The sequence below is a fragment of the Varanus komodoensis genome, unplaced genomic scaffold (assembly GCF_004798865.1).
Source record: "Varanus komodoensis strain SLA01 unplaced genomic scaffold, ASM479886v1 scaffold30, whole genome shotgun sequence".
NCBI classification, from domain to species: domain Eukaryota; kingdom Metazoa; phylum Chordata; class Lepidosauria; order Squamata; family Varanidae; genus Varanus; species Varanus komodoensis.
The window spans coordinates 9,783,269-9,802,667 of NW_025335762.1; the positions used below are offsets into that span (position 1 = coordinate 9,783,269).

General features: G+C 48.2%; 1 protein-coding gene across 5 annotated transcripts in view; it reads left to right on the forward strand.

Annotated features, from left to right (window-relative positions):
• ZMIZ2 (zinc finger MIZ-type containing 2) overlaps positions 1-19,399 on the forward strand; it is a 113,979-nt gene that overhangs the window by 80,867 nt on the left and 13,713 nt on the right. For all 5 annotated transcript variants that reach the window (XM_044437656.1, XM_044437658.1, XM_044437660.1 and 2 more), the window contains 9 exons: positions 88-202; positions 1,281-1,483; positions 5,105-5,297; positions 7,922-8,185; positions 10,384-10,563; positions 12,030-12,110; positions 13,483-13,654; positions 15,222-15,363; positions 17,189-17,399. In XM_044437656.1, coding sequence (XP_044293591.1) covers positions 88-202; positions 1,281-1,483; positions 5,105-5,297; positions 7,922-8,185; positions 10,384-10,563; positions 12,030-12,110; positions 13,483-13,654; positions 15,222-15,363; positions 17,189-17,399 — 1,561 coding nt within the window. The remainder of the gene's footprint in view (positions 1-87; positions 203-1,280; positions 1,484-5,104; positions 5,298-7,921; positions 8,186-10,383; positions 10,564-12,029; positions 12,111-13,482; positions 13,655-15,221; positions 15,364-17,188; positions 17,400-19,399) is intronic.

The window sequence follows — 19,399 nt, forward strand, 5'->3', positions numbered from 1 at the left end:
CTTGCACAACTTTCCTGACACTTCCTCCCAAAGGCTCCTAATTAAATTGTTGTGTGTTGGTGTTCTGTTTTTGTTTTCTTCTCTTAGTGATGGTTCATATGCCTACGAGTCAGTTCCTTGGCAACAGAGTACCAATCAGCCCGCAGGATCTCTCTCAGTGGTAACCACTGTGTGGGGAGTCAGCAACACATCCCAGAGTCAGGTATCTCTTGCAGCCTTCCAAAATCATGAGGTGGGACAGAATGGCAGTTGGGGTGGGGAGGAGAGGAGAAGCGGGCTGCTTGGGCTGCCCAGTCCCACGCGTTGTATTAAATAGACCCTAGAAGAAAGTGTGCTGTATCCCGTGCTGTCCATCTGCCAGTGGAACAGAAACCTCTGCTGGAGCAGAATCCCCCTCTTACCCGCAGAACACATTTGAGAGGTGGGTGGGGTATGTGCCGCATGAAGAGCAAGCAGAAGTCAGAGCGCATGAGCAGAAGCCTGCTTGCATGGTGTAGGAGGGAGACCGATTCTGCTCTCTGTATGGGGGCCGCTCCCGTAGAGAAGATCCTGCCCACGAGGGCTCCAGATCTTGTGGGGAGGCTTTGGCAAGATGCCTCCAGGGGCTTCTCCCTGAATTGCCCCACCTCCCTTGCTACTTCCTGTTGCATTGCCCTGTCCTTATTTTATATTTGGATGTATTATATTTTAATTTTATGTTGTGAGCCGCCCCGAGGCTTCGGCGAATGGGGCGACATAGAAATGTTTTAAATAAATAAAAAAATAAATAAGCACTGCTTGGAAGAGGAGAACACAGTGAGTGGCGGCTGCTGTTCCTTCTTCTTGCTCCTGCTGCTGCTTGCTTACCTTCCACTCACTCTTGCTAACTCCTCCAGCCTTGCCAGTTCAGTTCCTCTGAGTCCGCTGCATGTTTGTCATTACTTTGCGTTAGGCTTCTAAAAGCACAAGGCTAAGCATGTTTACTCAGAAGCAAGGCTTCATCCTATACACGCTTACTTGATACTAAGCACCATAGGGCCCTCAAAAAATTCTGCGTTGAGCATGTGCTTGGAAGCTTCATACTACTTAATTCTGCAGGTTTTTATCTCACCTTTCTGCTCTTTTGTCCTTTGCTCAGACCTTCAGGTTCATTAAGCCAAGTGTAGTTTCCTGCAAGCCTGAAGTCTCCTCACCATTCCCCAATTCAGTAACTATGCCTCAGATGAAGATGTTGTCCAAAACACTCTGCAGTACTTCCTTGCTTCCTCATACTGTTCCTCTCGGCCTGTGACCCTCTGCAGGTTTTTGGAAACCCCATGGGCCCTGGGGGAAACACCTCTGGCAATCCCATGATGCCCAGCGTGGCCAGCAGTGGCTCTGGAATGAGTTCACCCCAGTTCATGGGACAGCAACCTTTCCCTGAGGGCTCCACTGGGAAGGGCTACGTGCAGCCAGGGATGTACAGTCGCAGCACTTACCCTGGTGGGCCAGGCTTCACCACAAGGTAAGTTCTAGGGACCCAGTCTGTTCTTTATCCAGCACAGTTACCTTGAGGACGGGGGCCAGGGGTGCGCCAGCCCTGGAGCTGCCATATGTAACTGTCCTCTCCTTGGGACCAGTGGAGGGTAAATTTAAATGGAAAAAAGTTAGCACAAGGTGCATGGGACGGGGGAGAGAATATAAGAAGAGCTATGCAGGATTAGTCCAGGTGCCCATGTAGCGCAGCGTTCTCTTCACACCCTGGCCAACCGGTTTCCTGTAGCACCTGAGTGCAAACATTACCTTCCCTGCCTGTGTTCCCCAGCAACTGGTAGTATAGACATACTGCCTTTGATACTGTGGTGGCATGTAGCAATCAGGATTAATAGCCATTGGTAGCCTTGTCCTCCATTAATGCTATACTGCATAGAGAACCTGCAGCATAGATGCACAAACCTTCCCGCCTGCCAACATAAGGCCCATAGTGCAGACATGAAAGCTGTTTCTGAAGCAAGCAGTGTATATGCTTCATTTCTGGCATACGTGCATGACATGCAGCTGGCAGCAGATACCAGCCTGGAAGACAGAGGTGTTCCAGCCTCCATGAGAGAAAAGGGGGAATGCCTGCTTTGAGGTGTGCTTGCTGCCTGCTGTTTTGAGAAGCATCTGAACTACAAAATCCGTCTGACTTAATTGGAGCCGCCATTTTAGTCATGGGTATGATGCAGGGGAACAGTATGATGCATCCCCTTTGAATTTAGAGGAACTTTTTATGTTTGAGCATACAGGTAACAAATTGCATTGTAAAGAGCTATTTAAACTTCAATTGCCAATCCCTGCCTGCCAAAAGCTAGTGCCCTTGAGATGCGCTAGGCTGCAGCTTCCCCGCCAGTATGGCCATGTTGTCTGGAAAGGATGGAAGTTGTAGTTCAACACACCTGCACAACACCAGATTGGGAAAGGCTGTTCTGCACAATTACTTGAGAACAAGTCATATGGTACCCGGTGGGATTTAATTTCTTAATAAACATGCCTAGGTTTGTGTTGTTAATTAATCAAACTAAAATTATTGCTACCATAATTAAATATTGTCATTTCTAAAACCAGGAAAGAATTCCTGTACACAAACATTTGGCAGAAAAGTCACATTTGTACCAAATTAGGCATGCTTGAGCCATTTGCAGTCTCACTGGTTTATTTGTCTTATGTTTAATTTCTACCCCTTCTGAAACCCTAATAAAACCAGGAAATAAAATACCTAGTTCAAAGTGCTATCTTGAATGTCATGTTTTCCCACGCCACTTCCCAATGGATGCTTAACCCCAGCTGTTAAAATCTTTCTAACTTAAACAAGGAGGTCTGCAGGCATTGTTTAAATCAGATTTTTCCCCACCCAATCAGAAAGCTTGGACTGCAATTTCAAGTTAGTTGGGAAGTTATAGTCCAACACATTTAGTACGGGAGTTATAGTCCAACACATTTAGAGAGCACCAGGTTGAAGAAAGTTAGTTTAAATAGTAAATTCACAGTAGTAAGGGGGGAGCAGTTGCTGCCAAAATAAGCAAGGTTCTGCTGATTTTATGTGGTTCCTCTTTTCAGGAACGCACAGATCTTATCCATCATTCCCTGCCTCTTCTTTTTACCAACAGAAGCGTCTTCCTTTAGGGTTCTAAAACAGGTGATAGTGAACTTTTAAAAGGAAAAAAACAATTTGTTTGGTAGCCCTTTCACATGTATATCAACCCTATTTGTGATGGGAGAATGTGACTGGGTGGACTGCTGAAGTGCTGAGGCATCAGAAGTGTGCTACTAGTTGCAAGAAGAATCATCCCCTTCCTACTGACCCTGACCCAGGGGCAGGGGTGTCTGCATGTGCGTTTGCATGTGTGCTGCCAGCTCATGGCCACCAGTACCAGTTGCCTGATGCCCTAGACATTTCACCCTTGTAGCATCATGCCCCCCTGCCTGGGCCTCCCTTCTCATCTCTACAGGTTCTGGCAACAACTCCCTCAGGCTGAAAGCCCAGCCGGAATTTATATCCTTGAGGTATTTTGGGCTATACCTCTAACATCAAGAGCATGCTGGCTGGGGGTAATGGGAGTTTTAGTCCAGCACATGTCAAGGGTACCAAGCTGGGGAAGGCTGCCCTTGTATCCATATTCTATACAGAGGAAGGGAGGTTCAGGTACCCAATAGCTGCCGGCACCTTCAAAACTGGGTCTAGCAACTGGCATCTTAGAGGACAGGAAACTCTGCATGTCATCCTGTCATCTTGTCTGGATCCTAAATTTTGCAGATTGCTTTTCCCCACCCCTGACTTTTCAGTTATATTAGCATTTTTTCCTGTGGCTACTTGCTTCATCCTGGCCAGGGGCTGAATGAGTGCGCATGCCCCATAGTTCATAAAAGAGCAAAGTGGGGAGACACGAATATGGTAGCCAGTTATGGTTGGTGTACTTGGAAGAATTTGTTTATGCTTATAAACACATGTTTAGCTTTTCTATCTATAGCCCCACCCCCCTAGATAGGCAACTATATATAAACATAATAATTCTGTCTCAAAACTGAATAGAAAAAAAATCATATCTGGGCACTTAGAGAAGCAGGTGCTCACATTAGCTGTTCCCCATTTCCCAAAGATCATCCATCCAGTACTTTTGATCCCGTCCCAAAATCAGTGTTCGGTCCTCAGATTCACAAGAGGTTGACAAGAATGTTCCCTAGTAAACTTTGCTGAAGTCTGATTATTTGTTGTTGAAGTTCTGCCTTACAGACCTGCTTTTCCTACATCTTCTCTGCCTTCTCATCCAACCCCAGCTCTAAAAGTCTCCTGAATTACTAGCACCCCTCAAGCTGGCCCAGTTTGGTTGCATGGACCAAAAGCAGCAGCAGCCAGTGATCATGATCTAGCCAAGACTTGCTAAATTGGGCAGATGTGTCACACTGCAGCTCCCATCAGCCCCAGCCAGAATGTTCAGGGCTCATGATGAAGCTGGAAACATCCGGAGGGTACCTAGGTTAATGATGACGCCTGTGACTTGTTATTTCCCAGACCGAAGTATCAAGCCATGATATGAAGTATCAAGCCATGATAGTAATACATGAGCTATTGGCCCAGTTTGTGTGTCACAACAAATCTAGGTTCTGACGGTGGGTTCTCTGAGAACCCAGATTCTCTAGTTGCCACACAGCCAAACAACGGAGAGAAGACTGTTGCCGGGTTGTTTGGTGTCTGTCGCTTGCAGCAGGAGGCACTGGGAATGGGAGGCAGCTCACTCACCTTCTCCTCCCTTCACATCAGTCCAGGTTTTAAAAACTCCCTGGATAGCTGTGTGCTGTGATGACACATAGATGTTTTTTGCTGTTTTTTTAACAGAGGAAAGCAGTCTAAATATAGCCTTTCCACAAGTTCCTAAGAGACTTGGAAGATCAGCGTTCGCAGGCCTTGCATACAAAACCCCACGATTTCTTCATTTCATCAGCATAATTAAGGGGCTGAGAGTCATTTTGTTGCTGCTTTGATCAATAATCACCCATTTCCTCTCATTCACCCTGAGATCTTCCTATGGATCCAAAGCTACTGTCTTCCTACCTCTGAAAGAAGGCATATTTACTACCTTGCCTGTAATCCTCCTCTTCTCTCTAGTTACACAGGCAGCCCAAATGGCCCTGGGGGAATGGGCATTCCTTCGCACACTGGGAGACCCCCTGCAGACTTCACCCAAGCAGCTGCTGCTGCTGCTGTTGCGGCTGCCGCCGCCACGGCCACCGCCACGGCCACCGCCACGGTTGCCGCCCTGCAAGAGAAGCAGAGCCAAGAACTGAGCCAATATGGAACGGTAAGTTAGGGGCCGTGATCTCAGTGCGCAGCACTTCTTCAGCATGCTTCGGGATGCGACTTGGTGTCTTGTGGAAGGTGTAGAAAGGAGTACCATCTGTTTAAATATTGTGATTCAAGTCTAAGCAGCAATTTCTTCAGAGTACGATGACATCTTCCCCCTGGGGGATAGAGGATGGGAGGAGCAGTGGTACTGCTCTGGCTGCACACCTGGCAGCATCTGGGTTTAGTTGCAGTTTTAGGAAGATGTGAGAAAGCCTTGCTTGGAATGCTGCTTATCACAGCCTCCTCCTGTGGGTGCCATGCATCCGTGTCTCCCTCAGCCTTCTGCCTGGAAGGGGGCTGCTCCCTGTTTGGCCTGGGGGGCTTTCTCAGCCTCCAGACTCTTCACTTTCTCCTCTAGGAAGGACAGCAGCTTGCACCTAGTGCAAGTGTATCCCTGCCCTTCCTGACGGAGAAAGACAAACATGGCACAGGTGTCGCAGCTGACAGCAACACCTGTGGCAGCAACACCTGTGGCTCCCACCATGGCCGACTCGTGGCCTGACATAGCCCACCCCATGCAGGCCCGAGCTCCATCCCCCACCTTGTCTGTCAAAAGCGAAATGAACAATTGTCAACAATGACCCCAGGGAAGAGAGCCCCTGGGCAGCCTGGGCCGCAGCTAAGGGACCGAAGATGAGGGACAATGCCCTTTGTGTTCCTTTTCTTTTTAATGAGATACCTGGGATTGGCCCGGACAGCTTCTGCACGCAGAGCATGCACTCTGTCACTGCACCTTCCATCTGGGTCCTCTCAGACAAGTCTTTCTCACACCATCACCCTGCATCCTTTTCAGAATTTGATGGAGGATCCAGAGGATTTCATCTTCCACTCATAGCCCTCCCGTGTTTTCCCACTGCTTCTTTCATCCTTTTTTCTTAACAAAGAATTTTGTTAAGGATACAAAGATGGAATTGCTGCCCAGTAACTTTTGTTTTACCCACACTCAGAGCGCTGCATCTATTAGTGCTCACTGTCTTTGCACCTGATAGACCCTGGCATCCCAAGTGCTACAGAATAGCCTGCAGGGACAAGGAAGGGGCTGACTGAGAATCAGGATCCCTGGCAATCCCAGAATGATTTCAGTTTTCTTAAAATCTTCCCTCTGAATGAGGCTGATGCCGTCCTCACCAGGGAGCAGCAGAATGGTCTGGCTTTGTGATGCAAAATAAGATCCAGAACAAAGGCATAGATTAAAGATGCATTTTCACAAAAGGAATCTTGGTGCAGTTGAACTGGCAACTGCACACTAAACCTCGTTTCCAGGAGCTTCTGGCTCAACCCATGGCCATCCTTTCCTTGACTGATAGAGGTATCACAGAAGGTTTGAGAAAGACTCGACTCTCTTTTACAGGATGGCTTTGCAGTGGGAGGTGCCTTCTTGGCTTCTAGGCACTGAGGGGGCCTTCGATGGCTTCCTACCAAGAGGGGCCATGCTTCCAACAGGGAATGCTTCTGGGTAATGAAGGCTAGTAGAAGCCTGCTGCATACGCATCCAAAACAGGTTTTTGACTACTTGAAATGGAACCTGAGAGCCCTGGGCCAAGATGTATCCCGTAAGCCAGAGAATTGGTTTGCACATAATGCTAAACTGACCTTTTCCAGCTCGGTGCCCTCCAAATGTGCTGGACTACAAGAGCCATCACCATCAGCCAGCCAGACCATGATGGAAGTTGTAGTCCAAACAGGGCATCCGTTTGGGAGAAGCTGCTATAGAGCAAGCAGCAGCAGGGATGGAACTGTCATCCAACAGACCCAAAGGACCAAGCTGGGAAAAGCAGCAACAAACCAGAACTTTGCTTTTCCAAAATGGGCCAAATCTCTATCCTTCCTTATTTCTCTGCCGTGCACAGAGAAGAGGACTTCTCTTCTGCTAAGCATTAGCAACTTGCTTGGTCTTGAAGCTGGGTGCAGTGTGAGCACTCCATCCAGCCTGCGTGGAATTCCTTCCACTCGGTCAGGTGCAATTATTTTATTTTACTGTTTTTTAAGCCATGAAGACTCCCCACCACCACCTCCACCACCACCACCACGTTGGGCAGCAGCTTTTTTAGGACCAGCTGTAAAAATGTGCAAGCTCCCAAGTTCTATAGAACTCTTCCTCGGGCTATATCAACAAAAAGCCAGGGGTGAGGGGGACAGAACTGCAAAGTGCAGAAGTGTCCGGATGTTTTGGCCATGAGATCTGAAATGTTTATAGACCCAGTTTCAAAATGGAGATTTGCAGTCTGAATGAATTAATCAGTGGTAGATCTTGCAGGATTCAGATTGTGCCAAGCAATGTATCTGGAGAGGAAAGCAGTAGCTGATATCCATTTCTGAAAGCACAAAGGCCGACTGTAACCATTATCTGACTCTTTCCGAGCAAAACATGCATGTTCCTGAGTTGGCATGCCAGGCCAGTGCTTGCAGTACAAGACTACTTTGATAGGCATGTGGGGATGGTGAACAATGCAGAATTCACTGGTAGGACAAGGACTGGGCATCGGTTGTATCTTTTCACACCCACACACACACACCATTTCCATAGGTGTGGGTTTGCATCATGATGCGTTAATCTTCTTTCTTTGCCTTGCTTTGCAGATGGGGGCCGGGCAGGCGTTCAATAGCCAGTTCCTTCCTCACTCGGGGTCCAGAGGACCAGCTGTGCCACCGGGGATGAATCCTGCCAACATGGGCGGTGTGATGGGAGCTTCTGGGATGCCTCCCATGAGCATGAACACGGCGAGGGCTCCAGCGATGAGTGCAATGTACGGTGGACAACGGATGCCCCAGCATGGATACCCTGGCCCTCCGCAGGGTCAGCAGATCCCCAGGCAAAGTGTCAAGAGGACCTACTCCAGTGAGGTGAGCATGGCCGGGGCATCCATTTTGAAGGCACCAGGGCCCTGCATACATCTGAGCTGTCCACCTGGCACTAGATGCGCATGGAAAACAAACAAGCAAATGCTTGGGCCCAGTCCTAGGAAGGAGTGTTAGAGCTGGGAACAGGAATGTTATTTATTGGCATTACAAGGCAATGTACGTATAATCATTTAAAAAATGAACAATAAAACTGAAACCTAAACAGCAAGTGAACACGAACATTAAAAACAGAAAAACATTAGAGCACTTAAACATTACCTCACTGAAAAATCTAACCTAAAAAGATGTACTTCAAAAGCCAGGAAAAATGGGGGAAATTGTAATTCTTAGGAGCACATTCCACAGTTTGGAAGCTACACAGGAGAAAGCCTTTGCATCCATGCCTGTCAAATGGGCCTCTGCTCTCAAGAAGTCCTCTCCTGAGATCTTAACAACTGGGCAGGTTTATAGCAAGACAGGTGGTCCCTTAGGTAGGTTCTAAGTCATTTAGGGTTCTAAAGTCTAAAGCCAGCACTTTGAATTGTGTCTGGAAGGCAGTTCGCATCTAGTCTAGGACCTTCAAGGCAAGTGTAATAATGGTCCCAATACCATTGTACCAGTTAGCAGCCTAGCTGCCACGTTTTGCATCTGCTGAATCTTCTGGATAATCTGTGGGGCAGTCCCATGTACAGCAACTGCAGGAGAAGGGGGCGGCAGAGGATGCGGTGGCTAGCTGGAGTCACTGGGGCAGTGGGTGTGGGCTTGGGTGGACTCCCGGGGATGGTGGAGGACAGGAGAGCCTGGAGGAATGTTGTCCATGGGGTCACGATGGGTCAGGCATGACTTTGCAACTAACGACGACAAAACGTGAGGTACCCAAGTCAGGGCAGCTGTTGCCAAGTCAGACATTTCTTTTTCAGACTCTCTGCTGAGCAGTGTAGACTCACAGAATTCTCAGGAAGGTGTTACAACTGCAAAAAGGATTTTTATTTATGTGCTAATAACTGCCTCATTTGATAAAAAGCCATCAAGCATTTTTTAAAAGTAAAACTTTAACACACTTTTAAAAAACAGTAAGCTTTGTGTTCCTGCTGAGAAGTGCTGAATTTTCAGGGCTGCAGATTTGTTGAGTTCGATTTTCCTCCAGACTCAGGATGTGGAATAGAGCAGAGCAGCGGCATTCTCCCACTTCTGCTGGATTCCTACGCATACAAGCTTACAAGCCATGTTGGCAAGTGCTAATGCTGGATCCGTTGATTCTACTAGGATAAGGCAGCTATATATTTAAACAACTGTGATCAAAAGAGAAGAACTCCCACAGCTACTTTAACCTTATCCTGTCCCCAGCCCAGCCCAGCCCCAGGTCAAATCCAGCTACGAGCAAACGTATCAAAATCAGAATGAACTTCCAGGTGAGATGCAGTGTACTTGGTGGAGTTTCAGAGAAGGATCAGTCCCGAAGAACACAGACCGCCCCTTCTTAGCCTCCATTCCAGTTTCGCCAGGCGGCCGTGCAAAGGGTGGTGTGGCTCGTGCATATGCGCACATCCCTGTGTCTGGGTGCACTGGCCAAACGGGGTGAAAGCCGCAGGAGGTGGGAAATGGGAGCAGAGTGAGGTGAAGTGCCATGCTGGACTATCTATACGTTACACCACCTTGCATAAAAGCCTTGACTGCCACCCGCTCCCTCCTTTTCCTTGCCCAGCCATGTCTTGCCAAAACCTACTGCTGTGCAGAAATGTTGGGACCGTGCTGACGGGGCAGCAGAAGTGACTCCAGCCATCAGCAGCCTTCCACCGCTGCTGCCCCCACTAGCCATTCCCTTCATCAGCAGGCGACGGAGTTCTGCGTGAGAGAGGTGCCGCAACAAGCACCTTTCCTTGCGCGGAAGAGCTGCATGTGAGGGAGGAAGCAAGGTCATGCTCACTGATGCCACAGGTGTGCCGTTTAGTGTGTTGGTGCTCAGACAATAACCGCAGCCTTGTGCCCCAGTCTTTTGGACAAGCAACTTGTCCTTTATGGGCTAGGCGCATCTTCCACAGCAGTGTTCCATAGCAGTGCCCACAACCATTTCTCCAGTGGCCAAACGTCCCTACAGAAAGGTTGCCCAGCCCAGCTTTGTGCACACAGGAGAGCATGTCTCTCTTTTCTGATTCAGTAATACGTGGCCTTGGTTCTTCTCCCTTCTCTTCGTGTCTCAGGGGTATCCAGGACAACAGTACATGCAGGGAGGCCAGTACCCTGCCCAGGCTGGACAATATGCTGCTAACGCCCCTCAGCCATCTGCTCCTTCCCCCTCCTACCCTGGACACAGGATGCCCATGCAGCAAGGAATGAGCCAGTATCTTTCTGCTTCTGGCACTGGTGGCCCATATTACAAGGTAAACAATTACTGGGGTAACAGCATCTCAGGATTTTCTGTGGAGGTGTGAAAAACGTTCAGCCTTTGTGGAGAGAAAGAGAATCCACAATAGTAATGACAAAACTGTCAGGAGAAGATCCTAGGTCAGAAGAAAGGAGGTACCTCTCTTTGGTACAACCTACAGCAAGGAAATGTGTTGGCATTTCCGTCTCTGGCATTTGTCCTTTCTATTGGTCTTTTCCTGCTTTATTAAAAGTGGCAAACCCCTGGCTTTATCGTGCACTTAGGTGTGTTGATTTGGGTGGCCGGGAGGTGGGTCGTTGCACCAATTTGCCTCATGGGAATCAGGTCCTTTGACATTGGCCGTTCCCAGCACAGCAGGCCTTGCTGCAGGTGGGCAGTCTTCTCCTTGTGGAAGTCATTTGGTGAGAGTGCTGATGATTCCCCTTCTCCATATTCCAAATGCGCCCCCTCGCCCAAGAGCCCAAGTGCCCCCTCACTCAGTGTAATTGCTCTGGCACGAAGCAGGCAGAAAGAAGGCGCTACACCTGCACTCAGACACCCACCTCCCACATACACACCGCCCAAGGGTGCGCAACAAGGGTTGGCAGTGTGGCCACAACACCAGTGCACTGCCTTTGATGCCTGTCAAAGTGCGCTACCCCTCCCACTGCTTGAAAAAACACAATATTCTTATTGGCAGCTGGGATTCCTGTGAAATAGATTTTTTGTCAATGATAAAACTGGTTTCAAAGGAATTGTTTCATATTTTGGGACTCAGAGACCCACCTCTATCATGTTCTCAAATTTTGAGGCAGTTCACTTGTCCTTTACTTCTTCTCCCATGGCAGCCAATTTGTAGTGGTGCCCAGAACAGTTTTCAAATTACCAAATATGCCCACAGTCCCAAAAGCTGGCCTACCCTGGTATACACTAAAAGTAGCACAGATGTGTTCCTATGGCATAGTCTCAGGGCACAGGATACAGCAGTCCTCCCAAAAGGAAACAAGTGTGGACTTATTCAGAGCCTGGAATAAGTCCTGGATTGCTTGGGAATCCCTGAGTTCCATGAGGAAGATGAATGTGCTATTTTTATTTTTTTTAGAAATGAGAATCCCAAACAGGCTGGCGAAATTCATTGAAATCACTTAGTCAGTGACAGCCAGATACCAACCAGAAGACGAAAGACATCCTCTCTCACCTGGTACCAGCCAGACTACAACTCACAATGCTCCTGTCATTGGAACTTGTTGACTGGGAGAGATGGGAGTTGACTGGAGGGAATCGGTTTGGGGAATGTCACTGTCATGAAGGTTGAGGGGAAAGGTAGTATTATTGGAGAGTGGGATATAAATGGAATGAAAGAACAAAGGAATGGTTTAAAAAATTGTAAGTATATTGAGGCAGTTTCTGCCACAACAGTCAAGATGTCTGCAAGCCCAGATTTTTCTGACAACTAATGGTTTTGGGGTTTCCCCTTTCTAGCCTACTGATCAGTTCAATGGTCAAAATGCAAATTTCAACGGGGGCAACTTCAATAGCTATGGACAGACTGCCATGAATGGGGTGAGTTTCATCAATCATTTCCATAAAGGCTTAGCTAGAGACTTCACAATGATGTTGAAATCTGGGGCTCAACAATTTGCAGTATGTTTTGTGTTCCTTTACTGTGTAATGATACAGTCCATCCACAGCATAGCTTTGTTCTTTTCCTGCTGATTAAAAAAGGACGCTGAATTTAATTATGTCCCAGGTACATGAGACCATAACCCTTGTATGCCATTTTAATTGGCCTAGAATTGCTTTCATCACTGTACCTGGTGCATTTGTTTGCTAACACCGGATATCCCTGCCCACCACCAAGTATTGAAAGGCTGGACAAAGAAATGTTCTTCTTCATGGTCTCTGTGCATCATACGCAAAGCTCAGTGTCACAAGGTGGGCAGGAGCCCTGCCCTGCCCCTTCTGGAGGAATAGATAAAAGGGGCGGGGGGGGCACCCTGTCCCTCAGTTCCTTTTCAACTGTCATGAAAGGACATGCAGTCGCCTCACTGAAACGGAACTTCTGCTTTTCTTTACTTAACAGCTCACACTTCTCTTGTTTTCCTAAAGAGAGAGAGAGAGATTTATCAGATATTCTTCTTTACTATTTCTATCATCCATCTCTCTCTCTCTCTCTTTGTTCCTGGGGGACAAGCAAAAGCTCTTCTTCCACTCTCTTCTACACTGAAATAAGTATCTTCTCCAGGATGTCAGCAGCAGGTGTCCCTGACTGGGACTGCATGCTTGGGACTTCACATAATCATATTGACCTGACAAGCACAAGAAGAGTCATGCTGGATCAGTCCAGGGACCACCTAGACCAGCATTCTCTACACATAGTGACCAACCAGCTGACCTTAGGAAACCCATGAACAAGACGCGGGTGCAACAGCACCCTCCCTACCCATGTTCCCCAGCACCTGGTGTACATTGGCATGAGGCCTTTGATACAGAGGTAGCAGAAAGCTATCGGTACTAGTAGCTATTGATAGCCGCCTCCTTCAGGAATTTGTCCAGTCCCATTTTAAAGCCATCCAAATTGGTGGCCATCTCTACATTTTGTAGCCCTGAATTCTTTAACTTACCTTTACACCATTTGAAAAAGCCCTTCCTTTTATCTGACCTTATCCTGTCAGCTTCAGGGAAGGACCCCTTTGGGTTCTAGAGTTAAGAGAGGGAGAACAGAGTCTCCACACAAGGCATAATTATTTCTTCCTTGCTCATATTTTTTCTAAGCTAAGCAATCCCAGGAGTTATAACCTTTCTTCATGGGATGGTGAGTCGCATTCATTTCAAGGGGTTTAGTCTGAACAGAGATTATGTTGGACTGTATCCAACACTTTCAGTTTGTGCCCTGGGGTGTTTAATTATCCTAGTGTTCTGGTTTTCCTTTCAGCCTGGAAGATCTATGCCTGGCTACCCGAGCTCTCCACTGCCTGGCAATCCCACCCCTCCAATGACACCTGGAAGTAACATCCCTCCATACATGTCCCCTGGGCAGGATGTGAAGCCGCCCTTCCTTCCCGACATAAAACCAAACATCAGCTCTTTGCATCCCTCTCCCTCTGGTAAGTCTTACGTGTGCAGGGCGGCTCTTGAGTTCCGATTGAATTATATCTGTGCCCACAGGGCAGACAGAGCGGGGCAAGGGAAGCCATGGGAAGGCCTCCCACGACCTGTAATCTTACTCCTTCCAGCCCATTAGTGTGCAGGGCTACAAATACTCCTCTCCTATGTAGTAGGAGGTTGACCCAGTGAATCCAATGTTAATGTTTGTGATGTTTGATGTTTTTGTTTTAGTCTTAGTTTAAAATTTATATATATATATATATATATATATATATATATATATATATATATATAAATAAAATAAAAAATAAAATACTCCTCTCTTTCCCAGGGTTTCAAATCAGATGGCTTCCCTAGGTGATTCCTAGAGTTTTAACTCAATTCCAGTTCTGAATTGCTAAAGGTGTTTCTGTTCATGCAGTCATTCAATGACCCTGGATGAGAAATAGGGAGTTACATTAATGTATTTTTTCTATATTAATGTTCAGAAAAGGTGTTATCATCAACTGCTTTGTGCCTCTGGTGGTATGCTTAAATTAATTTGCTTCCTTGGGCATTCACGAAACACGGGCTATGGCAGCTCCTCTGATAGGATCTTCCTCTGGCCTGGCCTATGTGCTACCTGCTTGCTGGAATCCTTTCACTCAAGTGGAACTATAGTGCGATGTCTGAGTGCTCCTATTGAGAGTGCCAGCCAGGTATCCCCCCTTTCAGGATAGTAATCAGATGGTTTCCTGGACTGTACCATTCTGTGCAGTAGGGCATGGATGTCCCCAACACACACAGATCTCTCTACATAGGAAACATGTATATCGGTGGGAAAAGTTTGATATGGCCTTCTCTTTAATGTACAGAAAATTTTTCCCTGGAATAACGTTCCAAAAGGCAATGTCCATTCCCACAAATACATATACATGCACACACTGGTAGCCCAGAGTGGTTCAATTCAGGACCATCTTTACAGAATCATAAAATCATGGAATAGTAGAGTTGGAAGGGACCAGAGGGCCATCTTTTTCAACCCCCTGCTCAGTCAAGGACTCCCTCTTAGTTTAACCATCCCTCTCAGATCCTGCTGAGTTTAGACAATGGTTAAATTGTGGAAGATCTGATTCCATTTGGAGAACAGTGGAATTTTGGCGACCAGATGATTCCACAGCAGATAAGAAGCGACCGTTGGCTGCCTGACCTGGATGGGAGAGGGTACTTAGGGGCCCCATGAAGTCGCAGTGGGTGAAGTCTTGGGTGGATGGGTGGGGGTCAGGAGATTCTTTCCTTGGATGTTTGGGAAATTCAGCATCGTGAGCGAGCAGAAGGAGATGAGTTTTCTGGAGCCACAGAAGGACACCGGACAGGGGCAAGGTCTGCTCTGTGCACTGCCTGCCGGCTCATCTCACCTGTCGGCTCCTTGCTCTGCCACTGGACACTTGTCATCACTTACTGTCTTTCTGCAGCCTGATCAAGCAGGCAGCTTTGCCGGCATTTGCCCCTCTGCTATGCTTCCCAGCGACGGTGACCTTGTGCTTCCACCCATCACCCATCCTCTCTCTTATTTCACCCTGCCAGGTAACCCTTGCGACGAGCTGCGTTTGACGTTCCCCGTGCGGGATGGCGTGGTGTTGGAACCCTTTCGCCTCCAGCACAACCTGGCTGTCAGCAACCATGTCTTCCAGCTCAGGGACTCGGTGTACAAGACTCTGATGCTCAGGTGAGAGAACCGTCCTCCTCCGCTCCTTGTGCCACAGTGTCTCTCGTTACAGTCGGGGCAGGGAGCTTGCAGCCCTCCAGGTTTTTTGGCCTACAACTCCCATCAGCTCTAGTCAGCATGGTTCATGATCAGGGTTGTAGGCTAAAACATCTGGGGGATAGAAAACCTTTCTCGCCCATATTTTTCCCCACAGCCCTAGTCTGATATTTCTTTTCTGAAGCGTGATCAGATGCTTTTGGGCAACAATTCATTGCATTTTTACAGTGGTTATTTAATTGGCTATGTTTTGAAAATGTTTAGGTCATCTTTTCTGTGCTTTTAAAACACATTGCTAAAAATAGCTATATAAAAGCCCAGGAATGGTAAAGGGGAAAACTAAACCAGGGAACAAGGAGGGGGGATGTCCAAGTAATTTTTTTCTCAGTTGGGGAACATGGAAATGGGGAAACCCCCATAGGGGTGCGAACAGAGGAAGTATCTTCTCCTGCACAGTGGGTCGCCAGAGCATCTTCACCGCCTTTGTGAACTATGAGCAGGGGCAGTGAGGAGCTGCGCTCTCAGCATGCTCCCTGCATGCTCGCATACCTGCCCCTTCATCCCTGCTCCTTGTTCATGAAGGTGGAAAAGACACTCCAGTGACCGGCTGCTCAGAAGAAGAACGCCCCAAGGAGCAGCTCCTCCTCTTCCCCTCAATGATGGAGGGGGAAATGGTGGTCCCTCGTGTGCAGGGGGATGAGGAGCTGCCTAGAACTGCAGCTGCAACCCTCCTGGGACCCCACGCTGGTGCGCCCTCCCCTCCAGGACCTTGAGGCAGCCACGGCAGCACAACGAAAGACACTCATGAAAGAGGACTTCCTGAACGGCTTCAGGAAGTGGCAAGGATGGCGGGATAAGTGTGTTCGAAGCGAGGGGGAATATTTTGAGGGGGATTAATATTTTACTGTGATTTTTTTTATTTAAACCTGTAACAAAAAATAAAGCAAAAAAAAGCACTGAAAATGCATGCACTGAAAACACAAGAGATGACTTGGGTGCACAACAGATGACATTTTTGCCGCAACGGCATTTTTTTCACTTCGCTTGCAGTTCGAACATCGGAACATTGTTCAACCTGCGGAGCTATTTTATCTCAACTCTAACATTTGAACTCTCGATCGTTTGAAGTTAGAGTCATTTGAACTGCAAGGCACCACCGTTCATGTCTCTTGCGTATAGTGCAACTCCATCTCCCATTTAGTCCCCACATGGAAGAGAAGGAAGGGGTATTTGTCAGTGGATTGTATGAGATGCGTGAACTTATGAGTTATATCTTATTGGTCATCAGCTTCTGTTGCCTTAAGGCAAGGGTGGGCAACTCTGGGAGTTCTATAAAGGCTACTTTCAGCCCTGGGGTGGAATGGCAGCAGAACAATGGCTATGTAGCTTGTTTTAAAGCTAAATTTGGGGGTTTCAGACTATTTTTGTTTGCTGCCACAATTTGGTGGCCGACAGCAGATAGTTTTGACTTTGCTCCCTCCAGGGTCAGCACAGCTGAATGCAGCCTGTAGAAAGCATCTTGCCCAGCCCTGCCTTTAAAGAATCACCCTCTGCCCTTTTTCTGCAGGGACAAGTAAAATATTCCTAGTCTGGTATTTCCCAAGAGAAGAGCAAAAAAGGGAACATGCTGGAGTTCAAACCAAACGGGAAGCCCTTGCTTAGCTCCATCTGTGAGATTCCTGCTCACCTCCCTCTCTGCCCCTTTTTGCCTGCCCCAGGTACACTCCTTGTTCATCACGGAACTGCAGTGTTTTTCAAATGTATCCAATGTTTTCTTCCCGCTGTCTAGGCCTGACTTAGAGCTGCAGTTTAAGTGCTACCACCACGAGGACCGGCAAATGAACACCAACTGGCCAGCCTCAGTCCAGGTCAGCGTGAATGCCACGCCCTTGACCATTGAGCGGGGAGACAACAAGACTTCACACAAACCTCTCTACCTAAAGCAGGTGTGCCAGCCTGGAAGAAACACCATCCAGATCACTGTCACTGCTTGCTGCTGTGTAAGTGCTGCCTGGTTTTGAGAGATCCCCGGTTCCCTGCGGCTGCATTGAGTCCGCTGTTGAGTGCCTCTGTCTTACCCCAGAGAAAGCCTCAAACAACAGTGGTCCCGAGCCACACCCTGCACTGTTTGTGCAGATTTCGGATTCCTGTGGAACGTCCAGCAGGTGTTTTGCTAATCCAGTTTTCTGTGCTGTAAAAAGCTCTTACACCCACTGGCTCTTTGAATACCGTGCCTGAATTTAGCATTAGAAAGAGCTATATGCAATGCTCTGACTAATGGTGCGCATCGCTGTGGGAGCTGCTCAGAGCACAGAATCTGATGTTGCCCACTAGAAGTCCACCAGCTTCTTGATGTTTGACAGTACACTCCGCCCCAGTGGGCTTGTTCATTTCTCTAGCCACCTGGCTAGAAAAGTGACTCTGAGGATACTGAATACCATACAGGAGATTGGATCCTGAATTGGGTCATTGTGGTCACTGATGTTGAATAGACAATCATGCCTGTAACCCACGGCCTTCTAGCACTTGGGAGAGGGGTGGTGTAATGGGTAAAGTGGTGGGTTTCCTGTAAAAAACAGTGAGTCTTCCCTAGAATAACTTATGTTGGATTATGTTGGATTTTACCACCTTACTGACTAGAGGTATCATCAAGGCTTGCACCTCCAAAACCTCCCTTTTGAGTGCTATCCACCCCTCCTCAACTTGCTTACCTTCCAGTAACCTATCCCAGGAGACTTTCCCCAGTCTGGCCTTCAGTTGGCCAAAGTTGGCCCTCTTGAAGTCCCAGCTTCTAGTGCTCGACCTGCTGCACGTCCCCAGTCCCCTGATCTCAAAGCAAAGGATGGAGTGATCACTCGCATCCAGAGCTCCCCTAATCTGTACTTCATCTATCAGCTCCTTCCTACTGGTCAAGACCAAGTCAAGGATGTTTCCCCCCCTCGTCGTCTCTCGGACCCTCTGTGTGAAAAACCCTCCCTCTATAGCTTCTAGGAAGTGACGTGTCCTGGCTGTCACCGCCGAGTGAGTCTCCCAACTAATATCCGAGAGATTGAAAGCTCCTATAATTACTGTGTCTCTCCCCCAAGATATCCTTAGAATCTGTCCTGTCAGGACATCATCCAAGGTCTCAAGTTGACCTGGAGGGCAATAACATACCCCCACTGTCAGGTCTCTTTCCCTGTCAAAACCCCTAAGTTTCACCCAGACTGCCTCTAGCGAATCCCCATCTGTGCTGCATTCTATCTCACTGCATCCTATCTCTTCCCTGACGTGTAAAGCCATGCCCCCACCTCTCTTTCCCTTCCTGCCCTTTCTAAAAAGGTGATACCCTTCTATGTTCACATTCCAGACTTGCCTTTCATCCCACCAAGTTTCTGTGATTCCCACCAGGTCATACCCTCCTATTCTCAGGAGAGCTTCAAGCTCTTCCTGCGTATTACCCATGCTCCTAGCATTGGTGTACATGCACCTCAACTCCTTCCCACCACTTTCTTTCCTTGGCATTCCCAGCCTCCTCCTTCCTCCCATCCTCCCTGATACCTGGCCCCTCTCTGGAGGAGTCCTGTCAGTCCCTGCAGTATCTCTAAAACCCTGCTCCCAGAGCCCTGATCCTCCCCCCACACTTGTCCAGTGCAGACACATTACTGGGGGGCCTGAACCGCCCCCCCCCCAGCTCAGACGAAGCTCGCTAGAGCATCTCCAAAGGACCTTTTCCCCATTCTCGTGAGGTGTAACCCGTCCCTTGCCGGAAGTCCATTGGCAAAAAACCAAGTGCCGTGGTCGAGGAACCCGAAGCGTTCCTTTTGGCACCACACCCTAAGCCAGTCGTTCACCTCGAAGACCCTCCTGTCCCAAATCCCCGGACCGGTAAGATCGACGAGAAGGCCACTTGGGCCTTCAGCTCCCTGAGTTTCTTCCCCAAGGCCTCAAAGTCCCTGGTGATCCCAACCACACCCTGCCTGGCCACGTCTTTGGTGCCCACATGGATCACCAGGAGCGG